Source organism: Grampus griseus, assembly GCF_964374135.1.
Source record: "Grampus griseus genome assembly, chromosome: 5".
In the NCBI taxonomy this organism is placed as follows: Eukaryota; Metazoa; Chordata; class Mammalia; order Artiodactyla; family Delphinidae; genus Grampus; species Grampus griseus.
In genome coordinates this window covers 61,601,690-61,622,755 of record NC_138998.1, presented here as the reverse complement: position 1 = coordinate 61,622,755, position 21,066 = coordinate 61,601,690, and the positions used below count along the sequence as shown (strand labels likewise).

The 21,066-nt window shown below is 37.1% G+C and overlaps 1 protein-coding gene across 1 annotated transcript in view; it reads right to left on the bottom strand.

Annotated features, from left to right (window-relative positions):
- VPS8 (VPS8 subunit of CORVET complex) overlaps positions 1-21,066 on the bottom strand; it is a 308,205-nt gene that overhangs the window by 252,221 nt on the left and 34,918 nt on the right. The window contains exons 8-15 of the mRNA XM_082654910.1: positions 16,238-16,362; positions 15,409-15,495; positions 12,954-13,021; positions 11,506-11,659; positions 11,343-11,402; positions 9,583-9,690; positions 4,387-4,467; positions 1,676-1,846 (exon numbers count right to left, since the gene is read on the bottom strand). Coding sequence (XP_082511036.1) covers positions 1,676-1,846; positions 4,387-4,467; positions 9,583-9,690; positions 11,343-11,402; positions 11,506-11,659; positions 12,954-13,021; positions 15,409-15,495; positions 16,238-16,362 — 854 coding nt within the window. The remainder of the gene's footprint in view (positions 1-1,675; positions 1,847-4,386; positions 4,468-9,582; positions 9,691-11,342; positions 11,403-11,505; positions 11,660-12,953; positions 13,022-15,408; positions 15,496-16,237; positions 16,363-21,066) is intronic.

Sequence of the window (21,066 nt, the reverse complement as noted above, 5' to 3'; positions counted from 1 at the left end):
TTTTCCACAGTGGCTGCACCATAACCCACAAGCAAAGTACGAGAGTTCCAATATTTCTGCATCCTAATCAACATTTGCTATTGTCTGTCTTTTTGATTATAGCCATCCTAGTGGGCATGAAATGATATCTCACTGTGATTTTGACTTGCGTTTCCCTAATGATTAATGATGTTGAGCATCTTGTCATCTGCTTATTGGCCATTTGTATATCTTCTTTGGAGATTGCTGCAGTTTGTTTCTGATGAGAAATCTGCTCTCACACTTTTTGTTGCTCCTCTGCATTTAATGTGTCTTTTTCCTCTGCCTGCTTTAATATTTTCCTCTTTCCAATTCATTTGGATCAATCTATGTTTATTTCACTTGTGCTTGGGTTCACTGAGCTTCTTGCAATTCTGTGTTTACAGCTTAGGAAAGTTTTTGACCATTATTTCTTTAAATTTTTTTCCCTCCTCCCCTTCAGAGATTTCAACTACACATTTATTAGGCTAAGTGGTGCTGTCTCACTGCAGTCACTAACACTAGAGTTTTTTAAATTTTTTCTCTCTACTTCATTTTGGATAGATTCTATTGCTCTATCTTCAAGTTCACTAATATCTTGAAAACTATTGTTTTTTGTTTTGGGGTTTTTTCCCTGATTTTTTTCCAGACAGGAGAGTAAATCCAGTCCCCATTATTCCATCTTGGCTGAAAGTGCAAGTTCAAAGTCTATCAGTATTTTTAATAACCACTCAAACAAAAGAAAATATCTAAGTGTGGGACAATAATTACTCTTACTTTAGTGAATTCTATTGCATTACCATTTCTTCTCCTGGATTTTCCTGGTTTCTAAATTCTGAAAATATATATGGAAGACCCTTTCACATATATTTATGCTCTAATATCTCAGGGAGATTTGAGCAATGGCTAGATATTATACTGCAGACACTCATTATATATGACCTTCATTACTACTTTTTTCAAGAAATTATCCAGAGAAGACTCAAAAAGTCTAAATTTCCTGCTTAAAGATTATTGGCTTAGGAAACATGAGATCACAATTCAAAGTAATTTAACTGTAAACTACCTGTGTAAACTGCTAAAGGCCATTATTGTCATTGCTTAAAATATAGTAAAATTAATACTAAGATCATAACTTTTGTGTCTTCCTTCTCTGCAGGCTCCTACATTTCATCTATTTCCTATTCCTCCAGAATCATCTTTCTTTCTCTCGAAGCGACCTTTGCCTTTTAATGGCTACAGCCTCCATACCTGTTCCAGCCTTTACTAATCACCCAAATATTTCCAAAGCCTTATAGGCTACCTGTCTCTCTAGTCATTTATTCCTTAAATCAATCAGGCTTGTTGTCAACATAATAAACTTTCTAAAATACCTTGCTTTTACAATTTCTTTCTCATGAACTTTCAATTTCATTTCATTATTTCAGTATGAAAGTTAAAATTCTTTGGTATTAAATTAGTCACATTTCCAAGTAGAAGACAACAGGAATTATTGTTCTAGTTCACATTCCTGAATACTTACAAACACACTCACATCCACTTCAACCTAGCTAGTGGCTTTTAAAAAAAAAAATCTCAAGACTTAAAGATAACTCCTCAGAATTCCTATTTCTAAAACAAAACAACCACAAAATACCAAGTTTATCAAAGCAATACTAAGATAATGGATTACCCTTACCAGTGCCTGGCTCACGTTTCCTCCAGTGGCTAGAGATTTGAAATGGCTGCTATTATAGACCAACTGAACTTCTGAGATCTCCACCATTTCCAATTCCTCTTGAGTCTGCCGATCAATCACATGCAACTTCTCTACACTGTCCAAGAGCACAATCGTGCGCGAGTTTATCCACTGTAATTCAAGCACACAACAACACAAAAGTGAGGCCCATCCCACACCATCACCCAGGGCAAAAAAGCTTGGCAACTCACTTAAATGACACTGACGACCTTATCCATTTAATTAATAACTTGATGACACCACAATCACAGCAAGAACTACTCGGTGACAACCCAGAGAACGACAGGTGCACAGCGTAGTATTGAGTTTTGATGGTGTTAAAATGACTCATAGTGTAAAAGAAGGCTAATTAAGAGCTCTAATAGATATTATGGGATATACTGTTTTTTATCAATGTTTTTGAAAGGTACATCGGCACAATGACTTAAGCAAAGTGACCAACTTTGCATTTCTAGTGGTTTTGACATTAATCAAACAAAAGGGCAAATGAAACCTCATAAACCTATCTGGTCAAAGAATGATTGTTACCATTTAAGTAATTCATATTTAAAAATACAAGCTATTTAAAATATATATTTCCTTCAAAACATACCTACAAATTATGGCAGAGTTCTTTGCTCTTTCTATTTCTCTATATATTCTGAATATTCTTTAATTAGTACTAGTATAATATTAAAAGTAATAACAATAATAATGTTAAAATCTTCTGAAGGATACCATTTTGATAAATTTCTTGGGTTATATATAAGATTTCTTATTTTCAAAATTTTTTTTTTTTTTTTTTTTTTTGCTGTACGCAGGCCTCTTACTGTTGCGGCCTCTCCCGTTGCGGAGCACAGGCTCCGGACGCGCAGGCTCAGCGGCCTTGGCTCACGGGCCCAGCCGCTCCGCGGCACGTGGGATCTTCCCGGACCGGGGCACGAACCCGTGTCCCCTACATCGGCAGGCGGACTCTCAACCACTGCGCCACGAGGGAAGCCCCAAAATATTTTTTTGAAAAATCTCAATCCCTTCCCAAGAAATAAATGAAGTCTTAAAATCTGCTCAATTAGAATTCTAAATTAACCAGAACAAAGTACTTCCCCTGTACTTTCTCTCTCTGGTATTCATTTTGGTTTATTTATATGAACTCTTCCCATGTTATCAGAAATTATTTGCATAATATCATATCAAAAACAATCAAGTTGAAAATGGATCAATTTTCTTTTAACTATGTTGAATATATACTTTAACACTGTGTTACACAGGAAGGGTTTGGTTTTCCAAAAAAAAAACTGTCCCTCAGGAAACAGAGTTTGACACTCAAATCATTTACAAAGAGCTTTTGTAAGGTGCTCTCTTGATTACTTTACTTTGAGAAACAAAGTTTCATTTAGGAAAGACATATTATTCAGCCCTGTATAAACTTAGTGCTAGGTTTTAGATGTTTTCAAAGCTCACCTGGTTAAAAGAGAAAGAATGACAAAAAATGTTAGCAGGATTAGCAATTATTCTTGGGATTAGATCCTCACAATTTTAAGTGTTGACACACTGTAAACAAGCCTTTTAAAGGTAATTTACAAAGCAATGCAGTTAGGGGTCACATCATGAATAAGCCACAGGACAAATGAAAAACACCAACTGTCCTACTATTAGGAGAATGGCTACCTGTGGTTGGGAAAATTTTTTCCAGGGACAGAATCATATGCAGCTTTTTAAAGTGCTGTATCTCAAACATCTTAAATGGAAGCAATGATGATGAATTCTAGAAAACTGTGTTAGATGATTTTCAACAAGGGGTTCTGGTGATGACAAAAACACTCACGTCTTATACGTGTGAGAAGAGGTTGAACAAAATTATTTCATGAAATGTGTATGAAAAAAAGTATTATTTCTAAATCAAGTCTGTACATGAGATTGAAAGGCAATGTGCAAATTAATAAATCATCTATTATAAAAATTGATGCAAAAAGAAATAATCTCTTTTTTTTAAACCAAAAGTTGCTCAGGACTGAGATGCACAGTAGAGAGAGAACTCTGAAAAGTTTTTAGCCACAGATAAAGAATAGCTCCTGAACTCCTGAACCAATTAGGACATACTCAGAAGTACAAAACTGTGTTAACAAAGAAAGCCCGGCAATGATCCTGAAGAAATGATTCTGATCTCCCCTTTGAGCTAATCAGGACATAAGGCTAAAAGGCAATAAAAATAATGTGGCATCACACCAGCCTCAGACTTTATTCAGTACAAGCAGGATTTAACTTTTTTAAAAAATTTATTTATTTTTGGCTGCGTTGGGTCTTCGTTGCTGCACGCGGGCTTTCTCTAGTTGCAGCGAGTGGGGGCTACTCTTTATTGCGGTGCACGGGCTTCTCACTGCGGTGGCTTCTCTTGTTGCGGAGCACAGGCTCAGTAGCTGTGGCGCAGGGGCTTAGTCACTCCGCGGCATGTGGGATCTTCCTGGACCAGAGCTCAAACCCATGTACCCTGCATTGGCAGGCGGATTCTTAACCACTGCACCACAGGGAAGCCCAGGACTTCACTTGTGTCCACATTTTATATAATCCTAAAGGTCATGATTTATGACACAAATCCTGGTAGCCTTGATACAACATGGACTCAAAACAATTACATAAAATGAACGGGGATATTTCATTTCAATAATACTTACAGTAAAGTTGATGAGGTCATAGGATAGGTGAAGATGCTTTTGCTTAGTAACATGTATTGCTCCAGATTCATCTCTCTTAACCTGATGATGAAATAAAAACAACCTAAATATCAGCTATTGTTTGAGAGACGTTTTAAAGTCTCACCTAGTCAATCCACCAGGAAAATGATTTCCATTCAGAATATGGATAAAACAAAAATACTGATAATTAAAGAAACTATACAAATGAAAAAAATCATTCACATCATGATTTGTACCAAAATCCATAGTACACCTGGTCAGTGGTCTAGTTGTCAGTTTAGGCATACCCTGTTTTATTGCACTTCACTTTACTGTGCTTCCAGATATTGTGTGTTTTACAAACTGAAGGTTTGTGGCAACCCTGTGTCAATCAATCTATCAGCACCATTTTTCCAACAACATTTGCTCACTTCATGTCTCTGTGCCACATTTTGGTAATTCTTGCAATACTTCAAACTTTTTCATTATTATTGTATTGTTATAGTAATCTGTGATCAGTGATCTTTGATGTTAATATTGTAATTGTTTTGGCATTTTTTAGCAATGAAGTATTTTTAAATTAAGGTATGTACATTGTTTTTTTAGAGATAATGCTATTGCACACTTAAAAGATTACAGTATAGTGTAAACATAAGTTTTATATGCACTTGGAAACCAAACAACTTATGTGACTCACTTTATTGCAATATTTGCTTTATTGCAGTGGTCTGAAACTGAACCCACAATATCCCTGGGGTATGTCTGTACAGGCAAATGCTGTATGTAATATTCACTCTGTCATAATTCAGAAAAACCTAACTGCATCACGTCAATGACTATTTAGCCAGAGTTAAAGCATAAAATGGGATTGGTGGCATAAAGTAAAAAAGTAAAACAAAAGTTCATGAAAAGAAAAAAAACTGCTGCTGTGACAAGACTAGACTTCTTTGGGTGAAGTATGATACTATTATAGCTCAAACAGCCCAAAATTTCTCAAAAGAACCTCAAGCGTCAATATTTTACTTATATATGCATATATATACTCTCTATAATCTTCAATCATCCTTATAATTTGCTCTCTCCACTTATGCTCCAAGGTGACAGAGCACTGAAGAAGAACAACACACCACAATGACCTGCCTGAAATTCATGACGTTTGATTCAACCTGGGTTTTCTTGCATACTCTCCATAGTAGTCTTCTAGATGTCTTCCTTTCCCTTTAAGTCACAATTCCTCTTTGCCTTCTAGTCCCAACACTTGTAGTGTTGACCTCACCAGATATCTTAACAAACAACTGAGACCATTTAGTGTGAGCCCTTTGTGTACTCCCATCTTCACTTCCTAAGTCACCTCCCCTGTAAGAAAGAATGCTCTGGTAAAAAGGAGCGTAAGATCTACAGCTATGTGTTTAAGAGTAAGTTCCACTATTACAGCTGAGTCACCAAGAGTAAATCATTTATTCTTTCAGTTCCCTCATTTGTAAAATGAAAATAAGACAGCACCAAATTGTTCCATATCTTGCATATGTTGAAAGTGTTTCGTAAACAAAAAGGTCAATGCCAACATTAACTATTCTAAGATTGGCTAAAGTCCTTGCTAAACAAAACCACTTCACTTGTATATACTCTAAATCCTACTCCCTCCATTGCTGTTTAGTATTACCCCTCCCCTGCTAACATACTCAGTCACTCCTTTCAAAGGACCTTTTTCCTCTTGCTATCAAACAGGTTTCTGACTTTTCCATCTTCAAAAAACAAAAGCAAAACACCTTCCCTTCATTTACTTCTTCCAGAAATTTAACCATTCTTTTTCCTCTTGTAACCAAATGCTGTACTATGATTGTGTGAGTCTGTTCTTCTAGATACTCATTTCTTTAACAAGCCTCTATAATCTAGCTTCCACCTCAATTCCACTGATAATTAGTCCTCTGAAAAGTTTCTAAAGAACTACTTCTTGCATATCTGGTGGCCTTATCTTCAGTCTTCTTCCTTGATCTCTCTTTGGCATTGGTATTACCCTGGAATTGATAATGTCCTGAAGCCTCTCCTTCTTCATCTTCTGTGATGCCATACTGGTCTATACTGGTCTACCTCTAGATGCCTTTATAGGATCCTCCTTTCCTACTGTCTTTTCTTTTTCCTTTCCCCTACATGAGTGTCCACCAAGGTTATGTATGCTTTTGCTTTTGATTTTCACAGCTTCAACTACCTTCTCTATTCTGGAATTCTCATTTTCACCCCAGACCTGGACTGCCTATCCTCCCAGAGGACATTCCCCAATACAACACTTGAGAGTCTCACCTTTGCTTCCAACCCAACACATTAAATTCTTCCCTGACCCTAACTCATTGAATATTTCATGCTTCTAAAATGCAAAGCCAGAAATGCAATGTTTCGTTTATGTCCTTCGGTCCCCAGATCCACTAAGATGAGAAGCCTTGTCTTTCCTTCAAAATGCCATCCCTAGCTCTCACTGCAACCAACCATCCTTGTCTAAAGACCTCACACTTGCTTTATTACAAGAGCAAAACCTTTCTTTTCCCTCCAACCTCCTATAATCTGTTCTTTTTACTATTTCTACAGTGATCTTCCTAAAACGTCACTTTAATCACATCACTTTAATTACCTAAGAACATGTGATGGCTCCCCATTACCAATCTAGGTCAATTATTATATAATCTAGATCAGAGGTTGGCAAACTTTTTCTGTAAAAGGCCATACAGTAAGTATTTTAGGTTCTACAGAGCATACAGTCTCTGTCACGACTACTCAACTCTGCCACAGTAGTGCAAAAGCAGCCATAAATAATACATAACCAAATGGGCATGACCGTATTCAATAAAACTTTACAAAAACAAGCAGCCAGTCAGATCTGGCCCATAGGCCATAGTCTGCCAACCCCTAATCAAGATCCATGCCGTATGTTCAACTTTATTCTCAACAATAAGTTTCTCCCTGTCATTAACTCTATAAATATTTATTAGGGACTTTCTACATACAAGTACTGTCCTAGTGGCTGGAATAGAGCAGTAGAGTTGGTTTTAGACTTACAGAGCTTTCAGTCTAGTGAGGAAAAAAAATATTAGATAAGTAATTTTAAAAATGCTGAATGTTGTCAAAAAAGGTCTTATCGGTGTCTATGAAGCGGGAAATGCTAACTGAGGTCAGGAGGTCAGGAAAGGCAATGCTAATCATGAGCCAGTATAATGTGGAAGAGAGCACACAGCTTTCCTGGCAGAGGTGTTGGCATATGTAAAGACACCGAGGCCAAAGACATGGAAGCAACCTAAATGTCCGTTGACAGAGGAATGGATAAAGAAAATGTGGTGTATAAATATATATGTATACACACACACACACACACACACACACATACAACAGAATACTATTCAGCCACAAAAAAGAATGAAATAATGCTATTTGCAGCAACATGGATGGACCTAGAGATTATCGTACTAAGTGAGTCAGAGAAAGACAAATACCATATGATATTGTTTATATGTGGAATCTAAAAAAATGATACAAATAAACTTATTTTCAATACAGAAACAGGCTCACAGACATAGAAAACAAACTTATGGTTACCAAAGGGGAAAGGAGGGGGAGGGATAAATTAGGAGTTTGGGATTAGCAGCTACAAACTACTCTATGTAAAATAAACAACAAGGTCCTACCACACAGCACAGGGAATTATATTCAGTATCTCATAATAATCTATAATGGAAAATAATCTGAAAAAGAATATATATGTGTATGTGTGTGTGTGTGTGTGTGTGTGTGTGTGTGTGTGTATATATATATATATATATATATATATAAACCGAATCAATTTGCTGTACACCAAAAACTAACTCAACACTGTCAATCAACTATACTTCAATTAAAAAAAATAAAAAAAGACACTGAGGCCAAAGACTAGTCAGGAAGCTACTCCAGAGCCTAGGCTAGAGATATCAGTGGGAAGCAGCAATGGGGGAGACAAAGAGGAAGTATACTCAGAGTCAATAGATGTGTGATAGAGTAGAAATAAAGGGAGAAGTGTAACTGAAAGGCAACTCCTAGATTTCTGGCTGGAGAAACTAGGTGGATAGTGGTGTACTTGCTTCACTGAGCTAGGAAACCCAAGAAGAGATTCCACAGGCACATTCTTACCTCTATAACTTCAGTTCATCTTATTTTCCCCAATATGCATATTCACCCCTCCTATAGTATTTGCCTTTATTTGTTTTTTGTTTTTTTTATAAATTCATTTATTTATTTATTTTTGGCTGTGTTGGGTCTTCATTGCTGCACACAGGCTTTCTCTAGTTGCGGCGAGCTGGGGCTACTCTTCATTGCAGTGCGCGGGCTTCTCATTGCGGTGGCTTGTCTTTGTTGTGGAGCATGGGCTCTAGGTGCACGGGCTTCAGTAGTTGTAGCACGCAGGCTCAGTAGTTGTGGCTTGTAGGCTCTAGAGCAAAGACTCAGTAGTTGTGGCGCAGGGGCTTAGTTGCTCTGCGGCATGTGGGATCTTCCTGGACCAGGGCTCAAACCCGTGTCCCCTGCATTGGCTGGCACATTCTTAACCACTGCGCCACCAGGGAAGTCCCTAGTATCTGCCTTATATCCTTCATAAAGTCTTCCACAGCCTCTTTAGTCTATACAAATCTCTTCATACTCTGAACTTATATCAATTTTTAAATTCTCATCCCATACTTGAATCCTTAAACTGTTCTCACTAGTAGTAATGAACATACTACTGGTTTTGCCTTTCAAAACATATCTTAACCTATGTGAAAGAAGGAGTTAAGTTTTATACTTCTTTCAATTGCCTTGTGTCCATTACAGTGTAGATAACATAGTATGTGCTCAATGATAACGTGCTCTCTAATAAATACACTATATGTAGATAGGTAAGCCATTAATACAGACCTATGTACATCTATATATTTATACATACACATAAACCATCAATTATTTATTAGTCAAAGGAGATGGAACTGAGAAATATACCATGAAGAGGCATGGAGCTGAGGGTGATCATCTGTTTTCCATGTTAACCACTAAAGCCTCCAATAAACATTAAATAGGTCACTCTCTCTCCAAAGAATTATGATAGCATATTTCTTTGACACAATACTAAATTACTGGTGAATCAAAAAAATAATCTTATGATAAAGAACTTTACCACAGATCTAGCATCATATTAGGACTTACCAGTAGAAAATGAACAACATCTCCTCTGCAGAAAGCAAGCATGGGATTCACATAATTATGCACTGCTACGAAGTGCCAGGCCAGCAATGGAACACTGGAAGGATCCATCTAAGTGAGGAGAAGGGGAAAAAAAGACATCACTGTTAACACACAGAAAAACAAAGGGAAAACTCTGGTTTACAACAGCATCTGACTGGTGTTCCTTGATAAAACTTCTCCTAATTTCTTATTAAAATTCCTAAAGGAGGGACTTCCCCTGGTGGCGCAGTGGTTAAGAATCCGCCTGCCAATGCAGGGGACACTGGGTTCAAGCCCTGGTCCGGGAAAATCCCACATGCCGCGGAGCAACTAAGCCTGTGCGCCACAACTACTGAGCCTGCGCTCTAGAGCCCGCGAGCCACAACTACTGAAGCCCATGCGCCACAACTGCTGAAGCCCGCGCGTCTATAGAGCCCATGCTCCGCAACGAGAAGCCACCACAACGAGAAGAACATGCACCACAATGAAGAGTAGCCCCCGCTCACCACAACTAGAGAAAAGCCGGCACGCAGCAACAAAGACCCAATGCAGCCAATCAATCAACCAATTCCAAAGGAGCAGAGACTGACTGGGAAGTGTCATGAGGGAACTTTCTGTGTGGATGGTAATGTTCCACATCTTGACAGAGGTTTGGATTACAAAAGTACATACATCTTGTCAAAGTTCAGCAAATGTACACTCAAGATCTGTACATTTGTTGTATGTAAATTGTTACACCAAAGGAAAAACTTCAACAAATACTGAAATGTACTTAATCATATGCATGTTGATTATTTAGGAAAAAAGAGTACTAATTTCTGTAATTTACTTGGAAATACATTTAAAAAAAACATAATTTGATGGGTGCACAAACAGGTATATAATAAAATACAATAAAATGCTAATGGTAGAGTTTTACAATGGTAAGTATATAGATGTTCAATGTAAAATTCTTTCAACTTCTCTATTTGTTTGAAAATGTTCATAATAAAATGCTGGGAAAAAACACCAATAAAAACATACAAAAAGATGTAAACACATACTACCATGATAAATCTCAATTAGCCAATGAAGCTCACCTAAGAACTGTTAATGGCAATATAAGCCAGCTTTGCCAGCTGAAAGGGCAGACCTGCTTCCCCTGGGGTCCAAAGATACACCGAGTACCAACAAGAAAACAGAAGAGTGAGCTCGCTCATTACAGCGGCTACTTTCTGAACCAGTCTTCGTTCTGCATCATCATTCTCCTTCCCATCCCATCCCATCAATGCCTCTCCTCATATACACACAGGAAGAAAACAACTCTTTGAAAACAACCAATCAGGAAAAAGAAAAGGGAAATTGAGGTGTGCGTAATACGTTCTGAGTATCATCATCCTCCAAAGTAAAATATCAGAGGCAGAAGAAGCCAAGGAAAGAGTATGCAGCAGCAATTCATGCTGGGTATTACGGTGGGGTGTTCTCTATCAGCAGTTCATTATCAAAGCAGCAGCTGTTCATGAGAGAAAAACTTAACAGAATAAAGGTAGAAAAGTACAGATCTTGTGATCCCCAGGTTACTGCTGTAGTCACCAGCTTATGCTGCTTTGGTCACATCAGGGTAATCAGACAGTGACCTTTGCAGCACTGATTTCCATTCTACCTAGTTTTCTGACAACCTCACAGAATGTGCCACTTGCAAGTCATTCTCCCCAATCTCCTGACATGGTCTTTTTACCAATAAGACGGAGAGGCTTACTTACCCGTCCATAAGGAAAAGTCATCCACACTTTCAAGGATGGCTTCAATCCAATGACCAGTATCTTTAGGGGGAAAAAATACATTTTAATATTTACCCTGCAATTTTCAAATTTTGGGTATTCAAAGCCTCTAAAGTTATGAGCTTCATCTTCTAAATATACCTACCTTTGTTAAGGATGCCATGGCCAGTAAGGAAAACTGTGTGATGGGATGATCTTTCAACTCGGGCTTAGAATGGAGAGGCTCAATGCAGCAAACTTCACCCTTGGAACCACTGAACAGGCATCTAGATTCACATGTCCTCACTCCCATCACTCTCCTGAAAATGTAACCAAAAAATGTCAGATCAACTTAGCAATGCTCCAAGGCGCTATAGCCCTAGCGTGGCCTACTACAAAAGCCTCCTAACAATCCAACAATTGTTACTCCTGCCCCCAACGATCCAAACTCCACATGACATCGGCATGTCATTTTTAATGTGTGGGTCAGATTTATCACCCTTCTCCTAAAAAATCTCCAATGGCTTGCCACTGTACATAAAATAAAATCCACTCTTCACCATGTTTAAAAGGTCCTATATGATCTGGCTCCTGCCTTCACTCCTCTCCCACTACTGTTGCTCCTGACAAACGCATGCTCCAGCCACACCTGCTTTCTCTCCACTGCTCCAGCATGCCATGCTGTGCCCACCTCAAAGGCTCTGTGCTTGAACGTCCCTCTGCCTGGAACACTTCTCCTAGATCTTTCCACTTGTTGACCAGATTGTCATTCAGGTCTTTGCTCAAATGTCACCTTCGGAGAGAAGCCTTACTAAATTATACTCAAATGCACTCCAGCACACTGACCTGTTTTTTTTTTTTCACAGTACTCATAACTATCTACAGTTATTTCATTTATGCATTGGTTTATTGTGCCTCCCTACCCCTGACCCAACTAGAATGTAAGTTCTATTGCAGTAGCAACCTTGCCTGGTTCATAGCTGTAACTCTGGTGTCTAGAACAATGCCTACACATAGGAGATGCTCAATAAACATTAGCTAAATAAATCAATAGTATTTTTTAAGCAATTACTCTGGGCTCAACATTGTTAGAAGGTACAAGAAATACAAGAAACGTAGTCCTTACTTTGAAGAACTTATGGAAATATAATACACATTGAATTTTTTGTTCTACTTTTTATTAAACTCAGATTTGTAAATGTTCTTCCATGTATCTAAATAGTCTTTCCTCTTATTTAAAGAGAAAACAGGGCAATGCCAAGGCAATAAAAACCTTTCTACACCTGGCCATTATGGTTATAATCAACTGGGCCTGGGGCCTAAACGGAAATAAGTGAGATACTCCAGAATAATGGTTCCCAAGATTGACAGAGCTTATGAACACTCTGGGGAGTAGGAGTCTAGAATCCCATCTCGGACCTACTGCAATAGAATTGGGGCGGGGGCTGGCCTGGTGCTCTGTATGTTCTATAAGCCCCCCCAGGTTAAGTGTAATACACAGCCACAAGCTATTTCCAATCACATGGGTTTTCCAGACCTCTTCATATTCAACTTCAAGTCATTAAACTGGAGCTAATCTTTTCATTTGTCTACAAATGTCCATTAGTCTCTTACTTAAATGTCAATTCAAAAACAGAGCCTCCGCTGTCGTTGCAAACTGCAAGAGTTGGATCATCTGTAAACTAAACAGAGAAGGAATTTATTTTCTTATACATTTTCAGACAACTAATCAAGTATTAAAAAGGTAAGGGAAAAAATTATAAAATCTAAGACAAACACATTTAATAGCATTTGAAATCACCTAAACTATATCTACCTCAGTACTCTAAACATACAAACTTACCCATGTTTGGAATAAAAATGGCTCAATATCTTTAAAAAAATGAGGCTTTAAAAAAAGCAAAAACCACCTTTCATCAGGATAAAAGAAAAATACAAACTATGACTCATAAAAGCCCTAAGGTTCTCTACTTAGGTTCTTACATTAATTTTTTCTAACTTGCTATTAAGCTAAATAGGATACTCTGGATACATTTGCAGTTGCCTAGCTTTCAAGAATAAAGACACAGTGAAAGATATTTTGTATCTTTGGGAAATAAACTTATTGGAATATGTTTTCCAATAACTGAAGAGTTAATCCACTACATGTAAAAGTTTAACTTTTTATGTAACTCTTCCTAAAACGTGCTGCCCCCTCAATCTTCTTCGACAGAGTATACCTTCAGTTATTATTATCTACCCTGGAAAACTCAAATAATAAATAATGTTCAGAATGACAGATGGCCCTAAGGGCTTATGCGGTATGGTAGATATGAGTGTTGTAAGATACAAAATTGAATAACTTAATTTGTATCACTTACAGTGACTAGTCTCCCTAATCACAGAGGTTTGTAAAACCACCCTAAATCTCATGCCTTTGTGCTCTTCAGGGATGGTTGAGGTACAGGAGGCTACTATGAAATTATTCTTCCTCAACCCCACACACGGGTAAAGAAGTCCTACACCTTTGTTCTCAAGGCCTAGCTGAGTAGTTGCCAAAGTGGAGTGTAGGGAAAATAATAGCACTCATGATTTTACTTATTAATTTTCTACTTCTTGTGTATGTGTTTTATAACGTACTTATAGTACACTAATATATTTACATAATTTTAAATAAATAAATATATATATATATATATATATACACACACATACACACACACACACACATACATATGTATATATAAATGAATTAAAGCCCAAACTGTTACTGATGGGATGTGTAGGGTTAAGTCTGGAGAACGAGTAAGAGGTTTGAAGCACAAGTAGCCGTTGTCAATGGAAGACCTCAGAAGTAAAGTCAGTGTCTGCACTTATCACCATTCCCAAGAAACACAACGTCCACTACTAGTCTGCTTTTAACGTCAGCTGCATTCTTCTGCCTTTTTCTCTCTGCCTTTATCTCTTGTTTCCTATTGCTTCTCCCAAAGATTTTGCATTTTTCTGCAAATGGACTAGACTTTTATAAACAACCAACCATTTATTGAGCACTGTTTATTGTAATGTGCTACTACATATAACACACAAAAATTAAAGAGAAATAGATCCTGGTTTCAAAGATCTCAATCTATTAAAGGAGATAAGACATAACACAAACAACTACAACATACTAGAGGTTGGTTCATGCCACATGAAAAGAGGTCAAGATAAACTGCCATGATGTTCAGAAAGAGGAGGAATTCTCTCTACTTTTACTTGTCTTGGTTGTTTTCATTGTAACTAAATGCTTCAATGCTGCTTTGTCACAAAAGACTTTTATGTAACTAACCGAGATGCAGACACATAGACTCCAGATGCTACCAGACTTTAAAAAGAATGTGTATGGATAAGAGAGGTCTGCACAGCTAAGTAACCAAATGTGTACATGGTTAAAATCCAGAAGATCTGATTTTAGACTTCCTTAGTTATAGTCCTGTACATTTTATACTTCTGAACATGGGCTTGACAGCATACAAAAACCAAGGTTCGCATTGCATTTATAAATGAAATCTGTTACCTAAGTTGGTTTATTATTTTCAGGCATGTAAGGAGAAAGCCAAGATTCAAATCTTGATGCTTTTCCTTTGGAGGCCTGAAAGAAAATAAACCAACAGATTTGTTTCTAAACATAACGCAAAGCTTGGTTCTTTCACAATTGGTACCTTGAACTTCAGGTAATTCCCAACAAAGTGTGACAGAGCACACCGCCTCAGCAATAAAATCCTGGCGGACTAAACAAAGTAAAAAGACCTTTTAAAATCTGCACATGGGTTTTCAGTAGGGTACTGCCTGTCTTTGCTGCCAGGCTTTCGTCCAGGATCACATCAATTTACTCTCTTTCCTGCTATATCTACTAGACTTCAATACAACTTATAGCTGAATGTTACCATGCCAGCCCATCTCTGGTTTTAACTTGGGAAAACATCTTGTTGGGCCAGTCAAATAAAAGACAGTTCACTCTCAAGGATTCTGTTTATAAAGAAATCTACTTAAAAATGGATACAAAGGCATAATAATAAAGATTATTAGAAAAAGAAAATAAGGACTTTACCTTAATATGCAATATTGCTGTTCCTGGAGGATGAGCATCTGTTATTGATCTTAGAAGTTTTCCACTGGCCAAATCCCACATAGTGATCTATAAGACAACTAAATGCTTTAAAAACAAATTTATTGCTCTTTTTTGGACTTAAGTATCCTGGCTTTTGGCTGAAATAATCTATTCCTGGTCTATAAACATTGCAGACAAAGAACTATAAAGTTAAAACATAACTAAAGGTTGCAGATCCACTAAAGCATGGGGCCTTTATTTCATCTTCATCCTCCCCTCATCCTGCCCAACCTACTTTTCCCTTCAGATTTTAAATCTTGTTGTTTTACTGAGAGGTAAAAGAAATTTCTTTAATGAGTCAATCTCTTTAGCACTGGTAAAAATTATAGAAAGGCTTACTGCCAAACCAATTAATATGTCAGAAGAAGAGAAGAAACAAAATTTACTGCCAGTTTCAGAAGAAAAAGAAATACCAAAATAGTTATCTAGGAACACAGTAATAAGAATACCCAAAGCAGAATATAGTGTACTTAAAAATCAACAATTATCCTCACTACAGTAAGAAAGTAAATTTTGTATAACAGCCTGGTTGGTTTATAAAACCTATGTACTTACATGGACATATGAATTAAGATATTAAAAATCACAGACTCTGCCTCAGTCAATATTTAAAAATTTGGACAAAAGTCAGACTAAGCAAACTCAGGTTAGCTCTACAGACATGTCACTTTATAACACGTTTTAGTCTTCGAGATACTGATTTAGAGATAATACATTTTTTAAAATTGATTTTACATTGTCTTATGGGTAAAACAGAGTTCCTATTTACCTGTCCTTTAGCAAAGCCACAGAGAAGTCGTGAGCAGTCATTGTTGATACTGAGGGCAGAGATGGCTCCATATTGACCTCCAACACTAGTGCTACCCAGACAGAGTCGCAAAGCTTGATTCTGATCTAAAGAAAGCAATTGATAAAATCAAGTGAAAGAAATGAAGGTGTGAATAAATATATACTTAGTATAGGCTTGTTTTCAAACACTTTGAGGTAGCAAGTATCAAAAGAATCAAACGATGAAGTTACATTCATCTTAAAATATATTTATTGAGCATCTACTAGACACTGGGCATTGAATTAGACACTAAGAAAGCAGAAAAAAACAATAACTACAAGGAAGCATAATCCAAAACTTGCTAATAAGTTAAAAAAATCCTTCGAAAGCTCTTTGAACAAACTAACTTTCATTCTAGAATTGTATTTCTTGCTATTTTTAGGATGCAAGGTTACATGAAATACCATCTTTTAAAGTAGCTTTAAAACTTCAAAAATCAAAATTTATTAATTTAGAGTTGGCTGAAATTTACATTATATTATCCATGAAGAAAAGGTTTACCAGGCAAATGAACAATATAAATAAAATCACAGGGTATGTTTAAACTGCTTAAGAAAATTCTTTTCAAGCATCAACATTTGATATGCTAAAAGCAAATAATTCAAATCTCTACTAGATTAAGTTACTTAAGGGCAATGATTTTGCCTGAAATCACCTCTGATTTCTCCAGGAGGCACTCAGATATTATTAAACCTTATTATCTAATAATTAAATTCCTCTAGAATTCTCCTAGGCAATGCTTATTTTATATTATATAGAGTTCATTATTGTACCCACTTGAAAACAATGAAATAAAAAATTTAAACATAAGAAGGCATGCCTACAAAATTTAACTGTTTAAGGGGGAAAAAAACTACCATACTTGCACAATCAGGAGGTCTCTTAACTCCCCCCAGCAATTCTTTGTGCTTCCCTTCACTATCTTATGTGCTAATTTTTGGAGGTAAATACATCTTACTCTCACTCTTAGACTATGACCTCCCTAAAGGCTGAGATCATGAGTGAATTAACATCCCCAGAATACCTAGCCTGCTGCCTTGCACACAGAAGCCAACTGACAATCATCTGAATAGCTGCCACATTTGCAAATCTTCCTCCTATAAAGGTAAATCTAGTTATCAGAAAGAGCCTAAAGACATTCATTCTCAAATGTAGGGAATAATACTAGGTAAGTCCTTTTGCCCATCCAAAGTGACTACTGTAAGAATATTTTTCTGTGTTCATAAGCAGGCTCAAATAGCAATCCCCACCTCCCCAGGAGTTCTGACACAATTAATGGCTGTATTCTATCTAGCACATAGGAAATATTTGATGTTTTCTGAAATCATTTTAGATCTTAGCCTTCCAAGATGAATATCAGAAAAGGAATAAAATTCATAACTATACAAGGTCTGATGTATTTTAAAAGTCCTATGTGTACTCAAATCTAAAATGATTAAAATTACAGATTTTTTTCCTTACATACACTTTCCTCCCTCCTCCAGTTTAATCCAAGTTATTAAAATTTCCTTTTCCTGACTTTAAAAATGACATCACATTTTATTTTGCTTTATTAAATTGCATGCATAAAATAGTGTTTTCCATGATTCTTATTTTGTCAGACCCACCTTTACAGTTAGTGGATTATCCATATACCTTATTCTGCAAATTTTCAAGATTCAGTGGTTGGGCAACAATTTTCTATATATGCTACCACTTTGGGTCATGCGAGTAGTCCAACGACTGGGCTGAAAGTACGAGGACAAAGACAGAAATTCCACACCAGCCTCAAAAAGAAGTCCCTTTAGCCCGGGCTACCTGCCTTCTAGGAGAGTAGTGTTTGGATAGCATCCTGCTGAGATCCTTTGTAATCCCGGTTTTGAGATCCAAACTCTATACAGCTCTGATCCACCAATACTTAAAGACACTAACTAATGCTTCCTACTTTACCTAAGTTCATACTTTAAATTGGACTATTTGGGCTTCCCCGGTGGCACAGTGGTTAAGAATCCGCCTGCCAATGCAGGGGACACAGGTTCGAGCCCTGGTGCGGGAAGATCCCACATGCCGCAGAGCAACTAAGCCTGTGCACCACAGCTACTGAGCCTGCGCTCTAGAGCCCGCAAGCCACAACTACTGAGCCCACGTGCCACAACTACTGAAGCCCGCATGCCTAGAGCCTGTGTTCCGCAACAAGAGAAGCCACCGCCATGAGAAGCCCATGCACCGCAATGAAGAGTAGCCCCCCCCGCTCACCCCAAATAGAGAAAGCCTGCATGCAGCAACGAAGACCCAATGCAGCCATAAATAAATAAATGTATTTTTAAAATTATACTATTTAAGTACTCTCATAACTCAGGGAAAGTAAGCACAGGAGAATTAAGGAGTATGACAAAATAGAGAATAAGGGTACCATTAAGAAAAAGGAAATAGAGGAAAAAAGAGGAAAGGAAAAAGACACATCTAACTTCTACATTAAAAACCCAAACCTGACTCTGCTTTCCTGACTGTGGGTCCTGTGTACTAAAAAACTAGCTAAGACAAGGACCAAATTATCAGCCTTGGTCACTCCTGAAATATGTATTAAATTTACATCCCACAGGACTATGTTAACGAAAACATTGTCAATTTTTGTCCTTAACTTTTACAATGTATTCATTATATTTATAATGTCTCTTTATAAGGTAGAGTGGCTGTGAGGTAATAGTACCTAAAATGTAACATAATTTAACTCCACAAAGATACTTATCAATTCTTATTGCTGTCATTATACATTCTATATTTATGGTGCCATATTAACAAACTTGTTATACAATTTAGACTAAAATCAGAAAAGGTAGAATTTCTGTGGAAAGAAGAAAGCAGAGTCTTATTGAAGAGGTTTCTTCTACTAGAAGAACATTCTGTAGTCCAGATTTTTCTAGACAATTCTGGGGAAAGGTACTTCATGAAGACAAACTTAAAACCTCTTCCAAAAACTTAATTTCTAAAGCTACATGGAAAGAACAAAAGGACCTGGACAGAAGCAAGAAAGGTGAAAATCAGAGCTCTCCACATTCTCCTCCTCCAATGGGGCTCTTGATCTGGGCAAGAAATATGAAATGAGACTATCATTTTTCCTATAAACTTCAGAGTTGGCATAGAGCTTAAATTTTGTAAATGCCTATGAAAAATATGAAAACTATCCAATGGCACACATGCAAAGAATTTTTTTAAGTTTTTTTTTTTTTTTTTTGGCCGAGTTGGGTCTTAGTTTCGGCATGCAGGATCTTCGTTGAGGCGTGCGGGCTCTTCCTTGTGGTGCATAGGCGTCTCTCTAGTTGTGGCGTTCGGGTTTTCTCTTTTCTAGTTGTGGCACACAGCCTCCAGGGCTCATGGGCTCTGTTGTGTGCGGCACGCGGGCTCTAGTTGAGGCGCTCGAGCTCAGTAGTTGTGGCATGCGGGTTTAGTTGCCCTGCAGCATGTGGGATCTTAGTTCCCTGACCAGGGATTGAACCTGCGTCCCCTGCGTTGTAAGGTGGATTCTTTACCACTGGCCCACCAAGAAAGTCCTACGAAGAATTATTATTAATGATAATAAATAGCTTACCAATTAATTAAGAGAACTCAAAGCCCAGATACCACAAAAAGCACATCCATTTGGTAGTGCAATGAATTGTATCTATTTCTTTATCAGTATACCTTTTGCAGTACACTTTACTTAGGGTAGATCTCAGCATATTCTAGGCTTAAGAGTAATGTGCTAAGTAGCAAAGAAAAGCCATAAATAACATATAAAGTCTATAATAGCCATAAAATCTAAATTTGTACATACTTCAAGAATTTCTGCTCTCCGTATACCAAAATTAATCTAATCCTCTATTTATTCACCCCTAATTTGTTTTAACTACATCCCAAAAACCATCAGAAAAGGAAACACCTAGATCCTAGAAGGAATCAAAATCTAATTATGTGTGTAGAGCTCTACTTTTATTGCCAGTATTCACCATTCTTCAATACTACTCCTTTGTGCATTATTAAAATATTCTCTAAGACCAAAGGAGAAGAAAAGAGTTATTAGGAAACATTTTTCATCAATGATCGTAAAACAGCAGAAGCACTTTACCTGACCGCCATCTAACAAACACACAGAATTAAAGTTCTCCATTCTCTCTATAAAACTTACTGACTAAAGCCCACGATACACTGACTCCCCACAGCTAACTGGCTATTTTCTAGAACTCAAATGCTTACGAAAAGTCAGTTGTGTTCATTTCCAGACCTGTTCATGCCACTGGAATACTATTGTACTTTAAAAATGTAATTAAACAATATTGTCAACTGATGAAATACAGTGGAAAAGAAAGAGCTGTTGTTTCTATGAAAGTTAAATGAATGTTTTAGAAAAACTTGGTAAAGATGAGTTGCTTTAAATTAACTATCATGAAGTAAGGTATGGACAAGACAACTGCAGAAAACTGAAAAGAAGTTTTATGAAAATCTAAAATTTTGCACACCTCGACTGATTCACAGGTGCCTAAGCTTTTACCTCTTTTTTAAATTAAAAGTACAAATTTTGCATGACCCATCACTGATGCAGCTTATGCCAAAAAAGATGCTGCAGACGTCCAACTGGCAGATACAAACTCAAAGAAACAGTTTTGGTCTACGCCAAAAGATTAAGAACAATATTCACTAATTTATTTTCATTTAAAATAAAACATTAAAGGCATGCATATATTTATAATTTTTAACAATTCCCTACTTTAACTAATTTCAAAACTTTTCAATAAGCATTTCATAAGAGGACA